We start from the raw sequence: 15,811 nt of genomic DNA on the forward strand, positions 1-15,811 counted from the left end.
TCCTTTTTTCAGTATATTGAAGCTAGTAATTGGTACAGAAAATAAATTAAATTGAATTACTTCACCATTTTGATACTACTAATGTTGCAATAATTCACCTTTTTGTTTAGAGGATTGGGAATTTCTGTACATAGTTTAGGACCAGGACTACATGTAATTAGTGTTAATGCTAATTGCATGGCAGGCTCCATTAAGTCCAAGCACTCATCTGTTCTCTTCAGTGAATGCACTCTAAAACAGTTTTGAGCTCTTTTTTGTGTAGGTTAATCTCCTGTTAGTGAAAGATATGAAGAGATGTATTCACTAATCCAAGAGAAATATATCCACTTATTTTTAAAACCAAAAGGTGTCCTGCTCCATCCTCTTGTCTCATATATTTCAGTGTGTCATTTTTCTTAATGATCTGGTGGACAATCATAAGCAGTTAAAGAGTCACAAAATAATTAGTGAGCTAACAGAAGATTGCAATGTACTATGAAGCAGTGTGGGTAGGGACCTTGAAGCTAAAGGTTATTTTATTTTAGCATTATTATCAAATTGCAGTGCATGCAAGATACACTGGAAGAGTGTTATAAGGACAACTGTATTGTGTGTAACAAAGGACTAGAAAGTTTTATGAGAGCAAATGAAAAATGGGGAAAACAAATTCTGTTGTGGAGAAGCCAAGAAAGTGGGATTTTGGCTGCTGTTGAAATATAAGTACTGTGAATGCTGACTACCATAATATAGGATTTATGGCAAATAAAGTCAAAAAATATTTTTCCCCTTCCAAAAAGAGAGGAAGGTGGTAGGAAGAGCTGCTCCCTCCAGAAACTGTGGATTTCTTCTTCCAAGTCTTCTTTTGAGGTTTTAAATTACTTTCTTGTATAATAAACATTTCAATGTGGAGAAAGAAAGGAAAACCAAGAAAGAAATTAGGCTGCTTATTTTGAGAGAGATGTCATCAGTAGACAACAGCTCCAAAACACATAGGAAAGTTCTGGGTTCATAAATTCAACTTCCAAGTGTCATTGCTCTAAGAAATAATAAATAAATCACATTTATTTATATGTGTATGTATATCAATAGCACACAGATAATTGCCCTGAAGATAACTTAGTTAAGCATGTTTTGAGATTTTATATAATTTTTTGAAGCCACAGTGTGGAGTGGCCTTTAACCTCAGTGTTGGACCTATTTCAACTGCTGATCTGAATTGGGGAATGATGGGGTGTTTCAGTGATTCAGATTTCCATCCTTATTGTGGGTGATACCAGCCTGTTGTCTTCTACTGCCTTGTTCTGAATGTGTGTGTTCGTAGGGTTGAGCATAGATAGAGGCAGGGTTTTCCAAATTAACTTCTCTGCTATCTTCTGAGTTCTTTCTCAGATCACTTACTTTTCCTTGCAGTTTGTTACTCAGAGTCACAGAAAAGCATGATGTTCACAAACCATGAATAACAAAAAAGATGCAAAGTGTCATACCAAGTTTGCTCTGGATCTTGAATATAATAAATTAATTTAAATCATGATTCAGTCATAAGCAGAAAAGATTCCAAGTACAGTTAATATAATTGACATCAGCTAGGTTTAACCTTTCACATCATCCACATCAGTTTTTGGAGCTTTGTCCAGTATTTGCTACTGTCTTTATTGGATGGTATTGAAAGAAACATCCAAGCAGCAGTTCTTCTTCTGCCCAGCTTCTCCTTAGGTGTTAGTAAACTAGGAAAAAACTAATTTTCAAGACTGGATCAGCATAGCACTTAGTTTTTACATCTTTAGCATCTGAGTGGAGATCATTCATTTGGACTGAGGGCTGCTCCTGTGCTTGAAATCTCCCTACCAGTCTTCTAATGGAAATCCCTCCATGTAGCACTGATTTAGGGGCATAGATGTTACACTGCTTTCAGTGGCTTGCTCTGGTATCTGTAAGATAACATGTTCTGTGAGAGTTACTCAGTAGCCTTTTCATATGCGGAAAAAAAAATTATACTGTCTAAAAGTTGGGCCTTCATGTGACCTATGTAAAGGACACAAGATCACATTACTTGAATGAAAAGTTTGATGTCTGCAGTGCAACTCACACAAAAATTTCTAAATAATTGACTACACTACCTGGTGCTTGCTTTAGAGAAAATACTTGTCTTCTGGTGCCATCTGGTGGCTTTAGAGGAGAGAGACAGTCTGATAATTATGGTTAAAATCTCATATTTTGCTTATTTTAAACAACTAGTGTTTTAACTCTTGATGTATTTATCCAAATGCAAATGGTGGGAAACCATATATCAAAGAGTGCATACAGCTGGATCTTAGATAGGAAATATTAGCAAGAAGAATATTCCATTTGAGTTTTAGCATAGTAGAAATCCTTGCAGGCAGCTATTTCACACCTTCCAGTGTGAGGTGTGAGCTTGGGTTCAGGTTGTGCAGGAGTGGTACCTTAGACTATGATCTCTGTGGATGCTTCAGCTTTTTACTTAGGTATCCCTCCAAGTGCTGCACTTTGCATCTGTCAGAGTGATTCCCTGTAATCCCACTGAGTAACTTAATGAGACATACAGTGTGGTGGCTAACAGCTGGCCTGGGGGCTTCACAGTTATAAATAATCCTAATTATAATTTTATAGCTGAAATATAAGTAAATATATAACTATCTTAATTATGCAACTCAACCAGTCTGGGCCCTTGGGGAGCAGGTCTCAGCTGCTGGGGACATGGGCAGCTCTTGGCCAGTTAGCCAGGTGGCAACTAATTCAGGCAATCAGGACTGACCCTGCAGGCTTTCAAAACTATGTGAGGGGAGCAGCACTCAGTAAAAGTTGGTTGTTGCCATGTGAGCACAGTGTCTTCTTGTGTCATTGAATCCATCATTGCAATGATACAGCATCAGAATATTCTGATTTGGAAGGGACGCAAAGAATCATCAAGTCAACTCCTAAGTGGATGTCTCATAAATGAATCCAACCTGCAACCTTGGCATTATTAGCACCATGTTCCAACCAACCTCTCTTTCTGTGCAGACTTTCTGCATGTATTGGGTTTTTCTTTGCTGCTGAAAAGCATCTAATAGCATCTTTTATGCATTTAGATATTCTAAAATACCTTCTTTAGTTGCAAAACATGAGATTACCAATCACACAAGTTTTACATCAGCAGTGGTACAGTGCAGTTTGCACATGTGGGACTAAAACACAGCATCTCTAGACCCCTGTGGAAGGTTATGTAGTTCCACGTAGAGCCAACCAGAAGGTCACAAGCTTGGGGATCTTTTAATTTTCTTTGACTGCCTGTTTTTTTTGGATAGAAGGAACCTATGACAAGATCAGTGGATCTCAAGATCAGTGAGGTAGCCTGGTTTCTTTACCAGTTTTCTGAAGTGTTTTCACTAGTGGTGTAGACTTAGGTTCTGGAATACTTTAATTTCTTTATGTTTAAGAGGTAAATAATTATACTTACTGTTCTTTGGAGAAACTTAATGAAAGGCCTTCTTATTAATACTATTAAATTTAAGATTAATTCTGTAATATACAAGATGCTCAATGCATATTGATTGTATTTGCTTTTGTTTTCTGATAGGTGTGTATTTTTCATTGCACTTAAAATCCAAAAAGAGTAAGGGATAATTAAGAAAAAATAATTTCCATGTCTGCATACAGTACTGTGTCACAGAAATATTTATTGTTGCACTTCTTTATAGTTGCTGTTGTATGAAAGAGGCTGGATGAATAGATGGAAGCCTTCAGTTTTACATGAAGGGGAAGGAAATATAAGAAATGTAAAATGGAGAGGACACTTAATTGCTTGGGCTAATAATATGGTAAGTATTTTTCACCTCCATTACATGAACAAAAATATCTCTGTTTTGCACTGATTATTGGAATTTTTCCATGCTAATTGCCAGAATATTCAGTTGAAAAACTGTGCATTTGAATTGGGTATAAAAGGCATTGAAGGATAGTGGTTTATGTAATTTCTTTGTAGAAATTTCTTCAATTGTTTTCTGCTAAGATAGTCAGGGTCTCCAACATGATTGCCACTTCTGAAGAAATTAGGAAAATATCTCTACATGCCACTGTACTGGTCACTAATCTACACTATTATTAATTAGAATTTTGATTAGTGCAATTTATTGAAGCAAATGGGGGAAGAAGTGCCAGTGTAACTCTTCTCTATATAAATAACAGAACATCTCCACTCTCCTCTACCCCATGAAAGAAAGTAAACTGTCTGGGTTTTGTAATTTTTACTGAAATGACATTGTCATACGCACTTGCAATGTTGCAGATTATAAAAAAATGCAGTCATAATTTCTCATTTAGTTAGGCTGCTAGAAAAAGTTAAACTCAGGAGAAAATAAGCCACTTTTGTTCTAAGTGTAATTTTGGAGGAAACCATTGCATTCATACTTCTGAGTGTTGTGTTTCAACTTTCACTGTATATCTAACTGATGGGTCAAGCTCTGTTTTGAAGCTCAGCAGTGAGGGATATGTTTTTAAGTGTGTGTCATATCTAAAATCCTAAGTGTTTTTTAAAATGTGGTGAAAGTACTTCTGAAACATTAGCATTTTCTTCTTATATTGTTTTTCCATCTTAAAGGGAGGCATTTGTTAAAATGTTTTAAAACCATTGTTCTTTTTTATCTTTCAAAACTAGTTTGATATGAAATTCTTAGAGGTGGACCTTTGTTTATTTACTTCCCTTTAATAACTCTATTAGAATGGAAGCTTCATTGAGGGCTTGATTGACATAATAGGTTTTTTGAAGGTTCTGTTCTTTTCAGATCCATGCAATTAAAATACATATTCTAGGTATCTGCTGGGATGGATAGGATAAGAGCTATCACTAGAGATGATGTGCCACATCAGAACACAGAATACTAATAAAACATTGAGAGCCATCTGTCAGAGACAAAAAGCCATGGTCAGGGCCTATCTTTCAAAGAAAAGTGAAGTGACGCTTGCTCTCCTAAAGATTAATATATTTGGTTATTGCCCTTTCCATTCCCCTTTAACTTTTTAAACTCCATCTTCTATCAAGGTTTTGCATTACACTTTTTTTCTCCAAATCAGAGAAAATGTTTATAGCCTTACTTCTTACTGTGTGTGCATGTCTACCTAGGTTTCTTATTTAGGCAAGGTCTAATTCTGCTTTTCAGATGCATAGGTACCCCATATTTGCTGCTATGCCCTCTTCTCCTTCCTCCATGGCTAATAGTGCAAGTTTTACAAACTGAGACATCTGAGGGACAAATCTTTAGAGGCATTTGGCTGCTGGACTCCCATTTGGACAGGTTTTAGCTCCTCCATGGCAGGAAGTTGATTGTGGCAGCCCTTTCAGTTCATGATGCAAATGGCATACCTGTTAGAGGAGAAGCCACTGTTCCAGCATTCTCACACCATTCAAGGGGTCACATACTCACCACCCCAGACTTCAGGGACTGGAGTCCTTTTACAGTGGGCAGCTCCAAGGAACCAAGAGGGGCCCCTTTTGACTCCTTGCTCTCTTCTCATGCTCCTGTTCATGGGCAGAGCATGGGAAATTACATGGCAACAACTGAAACATCAGTGAGTCACCAACATTATTCTTACAGAAAATCCATAACTCAGCACTGTACCAGCTACTAAAGAGAAAATTAATTAATAATTAATTACCAGCCAGAAGCATATCTAGGTGTAAGTTCACAACTTACAGCTTAAGACATCAAAAAGTCCAGCTACTCATGCTAAGTAAACCTAAGCAAACAGCATACTATATCACAGGATATTATAACTCCAAATAACTTACTCTTATGTAAAAGTTAATACATTAAACAGCTGTCTCTCAGCAGTTATAACCAAAGATGATCCTACTCTGGTAGTTTAAAAACCACTTTAAACAGGAGCTGGTCTATCCCATGTAAGATTTGCTGCCATGTAGAAAAGCAGAAGGTGTGATAATGGGTCACTGAAAATCATCCTTGGAGATAAAGTAGTAAGATTTGTAAAAAGCAACTTTATTAAAATGCAACTCAAGCAAGATTAAAAATGTTATCAGATGATCTTAGAAAACACAAATGATAAGATCCCTGTTTATGTTACCTAGAGATCTGGGCTCTGTACATTACAGATGCTATGTAAGTTGCTGTTTATTTGTTTGTTTGTTTGTTTGTTTGTTTGTTTTTGAAACCTTAATGTCTGCTAGCTGATGAGATGCCAGTAGAAGTGTGTTCTGTGCTCCCAGTTGTTCAGTGACAAAGATCACTCAAAAAAAATCCCATCACCAACCCTCCTACCACTTACTTTTCCTCCTGATTTTTAAAAAAGGCAAAACGTGGCTCTGACTCCTCCCATGACTTTTAAACAGCTGTATCTGTGTATTTGTACAGCTGGAGACATAGAAACTCACAATGTGGGGTACAGAAATGGGTAGGGGAATCTTTTAAATCAGTTTTGCCACTAGGAAAATCCTAACATGGCATGCCATCATGGATGCTGACCTTTCAAGGTCTTTTGCATCCTCTTTTCTGTGATTTGAAGACTCACTCTCTAAGCTCTGTGAGCAGGAAAGAAGTCCCTACTAAAATATTTTATTTTAGAGATTTTGTTTTAAATTAGCAAAAACTAGTCATTACTTAACATGAAATTAATCTCCATTTTGCTATTGGAAAGGTTATAACTTACCATGTCTAAATGACACAGAAAAATCTAATTATTGGTTCCTTTTTTTTCCTCTCTCTCTTGAATGACTTTAATCTTCTTGGTTTTTAACTTCTTGTTCTATTAGTTTAGGAGAGTTACTGAGGAGAGAGTAAAAAAAAAAAAATCACAGCTTACTAAACCAAGCATGGTTTAAGTATGCTTACTTTTCTGTTTTAATCTGAGTTGAAATGCATATCTTGAGATTTCATTCCTTTATCTTAATGAGCTTGTGCTTTTCTTTTTCCAAGGTGGAAATTTCTGTGTCTCTGCAGGGGCTGTTATGAAAAAGCTGTGATTCTATTTATTTCTCCAGGAGCAGTACCAGCCCAATAAGCCAAACTGGTTCATGAGTGGAATTGCTAGTCTGTCACTCATTCACTTATTATTATTTGGCATGTGAATTTAAAACATCTAGATTACTCTGATCCCTTTACTCCTTTTGTCACCTCCTGGGCTAGATGGGTTTTTATATCAACAGTTTTCTGTTGGCATACTCAGCCCTGCTCTGAAATGTATGCCTTAGCATACAAAATGGTGAGTAGGAGTTTGTCATACTGAATAAAGTTCTCTTGTTTTTCAACTTCCAGGGCGTGAAGATACTTGACATGATCTCCAAGCAAAGAATTACCAATGTGCCTCGAGATGACATAAGCCTTCGTCCCGATATGTATCCCTGCAGCCTTTGCTGGAAGGATAATTTAACGCTGATTATTGGCTGGGGAAATTCAGTAAAGGTGCAATTACCTGTCTTTGTAATAAATGCTTGCTGTTATCACAGACAAACAGAGGATTGTTTCTGAAAAGTAAAGACAATCGAAAAAAATGGAATTTGGTTTGACCAGTGTTCAGAACTCTTGCTGCCTTAGAAATGTCATTGGACTGACCCTCAGGAGGAGGAGGAGTGATAGGCACCCAGTGGTCAGACAGATCTCTGTGTGAGAGCATGCAGTGAATGTAATCCTCAGGGACATTTCCCTCCTCTGTGCCTTGGAGAGATTTCGTCTTTGGAAAGCTTTTAGTGTGCTGTTGAATTGTGCTGTTGAATTAATTTCTTTCGATTAACATTAAGGAAGAACAACTTACCATGAGGTATTTTTGGAGAGGATCATTTTGGGGGCTGAGGAGGTTGCAGCTGCTAAAACAGCCACATGATTTAGTCAGCCATGGGGAAAAAAATGGGTGGGTGGAAGGGCAGACTGCTTAGGTTTTGTTATCTTTCAACAGGAAACTGGCACTTCAGACTTGTTTGGTGCAGACTGATTATAATTTGCTCAGACCAGCACCTGACATGAGTTTGTTACAAGCCTGTTAGCTGTTTTCTAATAACAGACTGCTGCATCACTGCACAGTGGGAAATTAAAAGGGACTGATAGGAATAGATGGAAAGGGAGGGTAAAGTGAGGTAGGTGACATGTAAAAAGCTTTTGGAGCGTTATGCTTAGAGTTTTATAAATGAGGAGGTTTGTCCTAAGTTTGGCATCTGTCTTCCCCCTTCTATGTGCGTGTGCTTCCCAACATTTGGTTATTTGCATTTCTTTGTATGTATGTACTCCTCTCCTGTAACTGGGAGAAGCAATAGCAAACTTAATGAATAAGAATCGGGTTCCTTGAAAGGTAATGAGACACAAAGTGTGAGAAGACAGCAAAACCAAACGCATATATAAGTGCTTCTATGTAGAAACCATAGTGGGCACGCATTTTCACATTTCTCTTACATGGTCCTCTTCTCTCCCAGCATATTTATAAAGCTGTGAACTACAGCTACAACTTTTCTCTGTGGTTTTCTTTACAGATGCATTATTACTGTGTTCACAGCTTGTGTTTTTCAAAATAAAGAAATCCATGTCAGATAATTCCCAGAAATTCCTTTTCTTATTGAGCCAAGTTAGTATTGTTTTAGCTATTGCAGTTCCCCTGTAACAATTGAAATCTCTTGTTTCCTAGATTTGCTCAGTAAAAGAACGGCACGCCAGTGAAATGCGTGACCTGCCAAACCGCTACGTGGAAATAGGTAAGGTTGTGTGAACTCACTCCTTTCCAAAAAGCTTCAAAGGTCTTTTACATTCTAGCTGCAATGAAACTGGTACACTTTGGAGGCAACATGTGGTTGTAACATAAATGTCTCCTCATTGTTAGTTGCTGAGGTTGTTATAATGGCTCTCTTACGTGGGTGTGAGGTATTTTCATACAGAGCCTTAAGTTCTGTGATCATGTAAAATCAGAGATACCTGTGTTAACAGTGGATGCTGTAACTTTCCCTTTGTATAGATTTCTTTAGAGAACTTGAATTTTCATCTTGGTTAAATGATTGATGGTCAGTGTAGTAGTAAAGAGAAAATAGATACTGCTTTATTTGATTATATGTTGTTTGACTACACTACTCATAACATTTTCTCCTTTTTCTCCCTTAAAATCTCTGGTGTAGTGCTAGGAAATTGATTTTAATTTATTTTTGTTTCCTTTCTTGGCTTCTGAATTTTATATTTTCGTTTGTTTTCTTGTTTTTCTACCTAATCTGATGTGAATACATTTTTATTATTGCTAATTATTGGAAAATTTCTTGACAAAATGTATGTATTAAGTAAAGTTGAATTCAAACAGAATTTGGAAGGGAAACAGGGATGTAAACAAAAAGTCACAACTATTCCTAGAAGTATTTGCTGGGAAAGGAAGTATCTAGGAACAGATAGTGCTGGGAAGATGATAAACAGGCCCTCTGACTCTGCAGACCAGAGTGGGCAAGGGTTTGTAAGCTCCCTTGACTCTAGTAACTTGAGATTGTAAATAGGGTGCTCAATCAAGGTCCTGGATGTCAGATTGGAATGGTGCATGGCATAAGTGTATGTATGCTCTGTTTTCTGATTTCAGGAAAGGACTGTTCTAAAATAGCTCCTGAAAATCAGCCAAACTTGTTAAACTCTGCAGGGAATCTGAATACTGAGACATTGGTGGTCTGCGTGAAAATCAACTGAGACCTGAAAGCTATTTGTTGTTCAGGATTACATAGTCCAAACAAACTCACACCTGCAGGATTCTAGGATATTCACAGTAATTTTATTAAGAAAAAGTTTTGTCATGAGTTTTAGCCTCAGATCTTGTGTATAATATTTTCTGTACCAGCAAGTAGGTTTAAAAAAAAAACTAAATGGGTTTGATCACATATTGACAATTGAACAGAGGTAACTTCTATTTTTAATGCATTTATATGGATGGTGCTAGTCTTAGGTGACTGTCTATTGGAACTTGGTTAAAAAAACATAAAAAGCTGTCATTGGGCTACTTAGGTACAGACATGAAGGATAAAGATTTTCATGGAAGTAATTTCTTCATCTTAAAATTTCTGGCTTGTGATTTTCTCTGTATTCTAGAGGAGTGGTATTTTTTCTCAGTTAACTTGTTAATGATGTGCTTGAGATTTTATTTTCTTATTTCAGGTTAAAGCACTGAAATTGCTTAGCCGAATGCTGTCCACAGTACTCTAGAACTTGGGAGGATTGGGAAGGAAAAGAGAGAGACATTGTTTGTTCAAGTCTCTGTATAAATTAATAGTCTTTCATACATTCCCATAGAAGGTCTTCTTGGCTGCAGTATGTCATACCATAATATCTATTTCAATTTTATTTCAACATCACTTTTCAAAGGCATAGCTGATTTTATATCAGACCTGCAACCAGTATAATTTTTTTGCATGGTCACTAATATCCAAAGTGGATGCATAAGTTGATATACTTGCTTAAAGTAAAAAATTTATACAAGGCAAGAATATCATCCTTCAATGCAAGGACAACTGAGTATCCTTCAGCTATTTTGACTCATAAGATCTTGTCAACAGACTTACAAAAAATGAAACCCTTAAAACAGTGTTACTTTTGTCATGTTTAGTGGTGTGGTGTTTTTTAATTTTTTTCTCCCTCCTTTTACAATTTTTCACCTGGAAAGAAAAGCAGAAGTGGAACAGGAAACTTCATAGTTTCTTCTTTGGTCATCAGGGTAATAGATATGGAGTCTATGATAAAATAGTGTCATGTGTCACATTTTGTCATGTGTCACCACTTTTCAGGTTTATGCTGTTTTAGAGCCATTCTGAGGGCCACTAAGTTCCATGGTGGTATCCTAGATAACTGTGATGGTATTAGTTAATGTTTCTTCAGTACTTTGCAGCCCAGTGAGTAAGGAAACAGTTTTTCCTGCATTACAGGTTAGGTGCATAGGATCCTATTTAACAAAGTACCTGGTCTTCTGTTTCTGTCTTAAGAATTAGCTACACTTATTCTAAGGTGGGAAATAATTACAGTATCTGCTGTGATGCTAAACCCCATAATGTGCAAAAGTTACACCACTAAACTGTTCTAGCTGTTTAATCTTAAAGAAGATAATGGTGTAATTACCGGTAAGAGAAAATAGATTAATTATACAGGTCTCATGCACTGAGATCCATGTGGCATTGCTAATTTTATTTACATCTTTCAGTGTATTAGTGGTGCTTTTCTTCAGTAATCTTGCTATTGTTTTTGCTACAGTTCATTACCTCTGTGAGTCTTCATTCAGTGTCAAAGATAAATTCCAAGTGAGTGTTTCTATTTAGGTTTAAACGTATGTTAGCTGAGCAGATCCTATCAGTTTAGCTCTGTCAGCTACTGCTGTGAAGTAGTGTATTGATTAGAAAGTATTGGTATTGAATTACAGGCTTAACGTGGACTAAATGCTATTGTGATCCTTCTTAAAGAGTGTTTGACCTCTGTGCTCACTCCTGAAGCATGTACAAAAGCTGTAATGCTGCACAGCTTCTGGTCTGAACAGGGAACCCTTCCTCAACTTCAGCTCATGAGAAAGGCTGGTTGCTAAATAACTAATTAGACTTTTGAGTTAGTGTAGTGCCTTTTCAAAAGAAAGTAGGTAATGTAGTCTTCCTTGGCCTTGTCAGGATTTTATGTACTTCTATGAAGTACATTAGTAGTATGTACTTTGCCTCAGTTACTCGGTTGTTAATGATAGCAGAAATTAGAGATAAGTGCCAGAAGTATGTAAAAAACTTCAAGTTGATTAGAGAATTTCTATTCCTTTTGTCTAGATTTGATATGAGGAATCTCAGTTGAATTCCGGGTACCAACCAGGCAGCAATGTCTCTTGAGTACTTGTCTCCCTTTGCATTCTTCCAAATTTCCTACAAAGCAGATTTCTGGTTTAAAAATTGCATGTTTCTAGGCTATGCTTGTTACAACACATCCGTATGTTTTACAAGGGAGTAGCTTCACATCTGCATGGCAAGTTAGCATCATGCATTGAGTTTGCACATTTCAGTCTGAATATAAGGAAATATTTATTTTCTTAGTTTGTAAAGTGAGATTAATGGAATTTAACGTACCAACATATTTCTCTTTATATTGATGGAATGTAAGACTTAGTTGATGAATGTGATGATCAGGAAATTTTCTTCATAAAGTGATTTATGCAAACATTTAATTGAAGCAAATCTACTATACTCTGGGAATCAAAAAAAAAAAAAAACAACAAACAAACAAAAAAAAACCCCAAACTTAGTTATATAGTTGATTCTATTTAGACTTTTGTTCATTTGTTTTGCCACAAGCCAGACCTATTGTTCATAATATTCTTCATAAAGTGAGTCAAAATTCTTCAAGGTTTTGACTTCTTTGTCTTCAAATCTCAGAATTTCTAAGCCCCGAAGTTCTTCAAGACTGAATATTTCCTCTGTTGGTTAATGAAGTTTTCTCAGTTCAATGGAAAAAAAGAGTTTTTCAGGACATGAGCTTTGAAGCTTAAGTGATACTTATCTGGAGCCTTTTCTTGTCCACTAGTCGGAACTGAATTCACATACTGATGGGGAAAAAAAAAAGGTTATATTTTACATCAAGTGCAGCTCCATGCACATGATAGTAGCTAATCAAAGCCATTTTGTATTCTGTTTTGGTTTGCGTAAATTACCTAGCACACTAAAAACATCTGCAAAATTTGTATTCATTTTTATAGGTCACAGTGCAGCATATCCTTGAATGTTCTCAAGATGGTATCTCCACCACCAGTGCTTTTAGGTGAAATCAGAGGTAAAAACCTCTGACTATAACCAACATTTTACTCTTTAAAATCTGCTGTGATAAAGCAGGAGCTGCTTTTAGAGGTTTGTCTAAACAAAATAGACTCCTTTTAGTTTCAGTGTGTCATGTACGTGTGGTTCTTTAAATCCCAGAGAAGGTGGTTTTATACAGTTTAGGTAAATAATGTATCATATATTGTTTCATTTCTGCATTTTGATTTATTTCATACACTTCATTTAAAGGGCAACAGAAAAGATTTACATGTTTCTTCATTTTGCTTCCTAGTAATTTGTTTGACATCTGCACATAGATGCCGAACATGGAGTCGATCCACTGTCAGCCTATCCTCTATCTTCTCCTATGACAGGCATAAACATCTATGACACATAGCCATATCTCAGTCATTTCCATTTGCTTCAATACTACATTTGTTTTAATTATTTTGAATCCTTTTCAAATTAACAACATTTCTGCATTGTCTTTATGTTGTATTTCTTTTCCTCCTTGATCACTACACAGTGTCCAGAGAGTAAGTCAGTTTAACCTATTATTGTTCTGTGCAGCTATAACTTCCATTTTCTTTTTTCAGTAAGACTTTTTTGATTAGCAGCATCAAAGGTTTTTATCAGGTCAAGAAGCACTGTCTATGCCAGTTATTCTTTGTTCAAGGCTGTAGCAGCAGAGCTAGACCATTGTGTTTCAACAACGCCTCTTGAGAAAGATGAGCTCAGAGAAAGCTGATAGTGAAACCAAGGAAACTAAACTCTATTTAAAAGCAAAACTCTAAGTGGTGATTTTTGTTTGTTTATTTTTGTTTCGCAGATCAATACTTCTGCTTGATCTTAAATACACCATTACATTGGGCATTACAAAGATTTTCACTGGCAAAGGGACTAAAGTTCTAGTATATGTCAAAGAAAACACACATGGATTTTAAAGCTGTCTCTGTAACCATTATAAATGATAATTCACCATACTGTTTTCCTCTTCAAATACAAACCACAGTATTTTATATGTTTTTGAGAGCCTTCTCTTCGCTCTTTTATAAAGCTGAATTTAAAGTTTTTTTCACAGTATTATGGATTTTACTTTATTTTTTCTTTTCCATGTTTTTCATCCTGCCTTCTATATTATTGTAAAATGCCAGATTATTAAATTGTAAACTGGCAATAAGGTATGTAGTTGTTTTTGTACTGGTTTGTTTAAAATCATCACTGAGAGCAACATGGGACACAGTCAAAGTAATCTCATCAGTCTCGTAGGCTAAAACAAAAAAATTATGCACATGGTTACAGATGTGAACCTCTTTTCTGTGAATGGATTGAGTGCTCTAGCCTTGTGCTGTAGTGTGGTCCTTCAGTGATGCCAAAGTGTCAGCAGTCATTAGAAGAAAAGCAGTGCTTGTTTATTCATTGATAGACAGGTGTTAAATATATACCGTTTCATTGTATTTTTTCTCATTTTGTGAGAGGACAATTATTTCTCCTGTTCTTTCTTATTGTCTTAGCTAATAAAAATTTAGCTTTATTTTTAATGTCATTAATCTTTATTTTCTGTTGCAAAAATAATCAGTAACTTTTAGTAAAATATATATATCTTTTAGTAGTGTAATATACTAAAAAGTAAGGAAGGAAACTTATTGTTTCTACTTATGCTTAGATTCTCATAAAACCATGTTTCAGGAGAAAATAATGAAGTATCTGGTGCTTTTTTAAAAGTTTATAATTACAAGGTTTGCTAATGTAAACACTTGGATGATTCTTCTTTTTGTCCCCATGAGAGAGGACCTCACAAAAAAGGGGCAAATCTAGCATAATAAAAATAAATTTCTGAGGTAGAGGTCTCATTTAGTAAGCCTTTTTTGTAAATACAGTTCAGCACTCTGTTTTTCTTTCTCTTTCTTGAAATAAGTCTCATGTAACTATCTCAATTTCAAGTTCAATTTTAGAAAATTATGTTTTCAGTTATATTAACAAGGAAAGATACTGTGAACTGTGTTTTCTTTGTAATGAGTGTATCTGTAAATTATTCTGTGATGCTTAAAATGATGATAAGTAAATAATGATCTTTCTAATTTCCTATTTACCAATAGATGTAACAGATGTGATTCTCTTATGGCCATGTGAACTTGCTGTGAATATGCAAACCAATGAAGTTGTACTACATATTACCCATTTCATTGAGTTTGATTTTTGTTTTCTTCCTTTTTCAATGCAATTACTGAAAATCAGACTGCACCTTCATTTAAAATGTTTAATCTCTAGCATATCCTGGAGCACAAGCATTTCTTTTTGCAAGCTTTAATGTTATTTAATCTGTTAAATGTAGAATTTCATCTGATCCAACTGGGAAATCTCCGAGTTTTTTATATGTGTTGAGTCTTCAGTTCTCTGAAGTGATACTTTATGTTGTTGATTGTCTCTGAAAATCAGTGAGTTTTTCTTAGGTAGTAGTTCATACACATTCATGTTTTTAAGTCTCTTACTTTCCTGCATTTCAGTTTTCCAATTTGACACCGAATTCTACATCAGTGGACTTGCACCTCTCTGTGACCAGCTTGTTATACTTTCATATGTAAAGGAGATCTCTGAAAAAACGGTAGGTTTTTTCCTATCAGAGTTTCCTCACAAAATTAATTTGGCCTGTGAGTTGTGTCTTAAACTAGTCATATAAATGTGATTATCTGAGAAAAAAATTGTAGGCTTCTGGTAGTGAGCAGTGCTTGAAATGTCTCTGATCCATAAAACAAGGTCAGTGGAGGTGATGTTGAAGACTAATGTGCTTACCTTTCAGAAATCATGTTTGGGTTCCTTTGTTTTGTGCAGAGCACAGAGAAGGTCTCTAGCTAGCCCTTCTTGCTCCTTTTTTCTTCCTTTCTTCCCCAACCCCCACCTTTTTCCCTTCTTTTCTCTTTTTCTTCTGCTCCAGAAGAAATAAATAATCTTGTTCAGCCATAAGAGGAGCTTGCTGACACTGCATCTCAGAAGAAATGTGAGCAGTGAAGTTGATCAACTCAAGCAATAAGAGTCACTGTGGGGCAGAATGAATGATTGTGAGCGAGTGGCGTCACTGTCTCTGTTTCCTCTAAGATCTTTAGT

At 36.0% G+C, this 15,811-nt stretch overlaps 1 protein-coding gene across 1 annotated transcript in view; it reads left to right on the forward strand.

Moving 5' to 3' along the window:
• The window catches only part of VPS41 (VPS41 subunit of HOPS complex), a 106,340-nt gene that overhangs the window by 53,976 nt on the left and 36,553 nt on the right, over positions 1-15,811 (forward strand). The window contains exons 8-11 of the mRNA XM_079301917.1: positions 3,678-3,797; positions 7,245-7,391; positions 8,602-8,668; positions 15,214-15,311. Of these exons, the coding sequence (XP_079158043.1) occupies positions 3,678-3,797; positions 7,245-7,391; positions 8,602-8,668; positions 15,214-15,311 (432 nt within the window). The remainder of the gene's footprint in view (positions 1-3,677; positions 3,798-7,244; positions 7,392-8,601; positions 8,669-15,213; positions 15,312-15,811) is intronic.

This window comes from Erithacus rubecula (assembly GCF_903797595.1).
Source record: "Erithacus rubecula genome assembly, chromosome: 3".
In the NCBI taxonomy this organism is placed as follows: Eukaryota; Metazoa; Chordata; class Aves; order Passeriformes; family Muscicapidae; genus Erithacus; species Erithacus rubecula.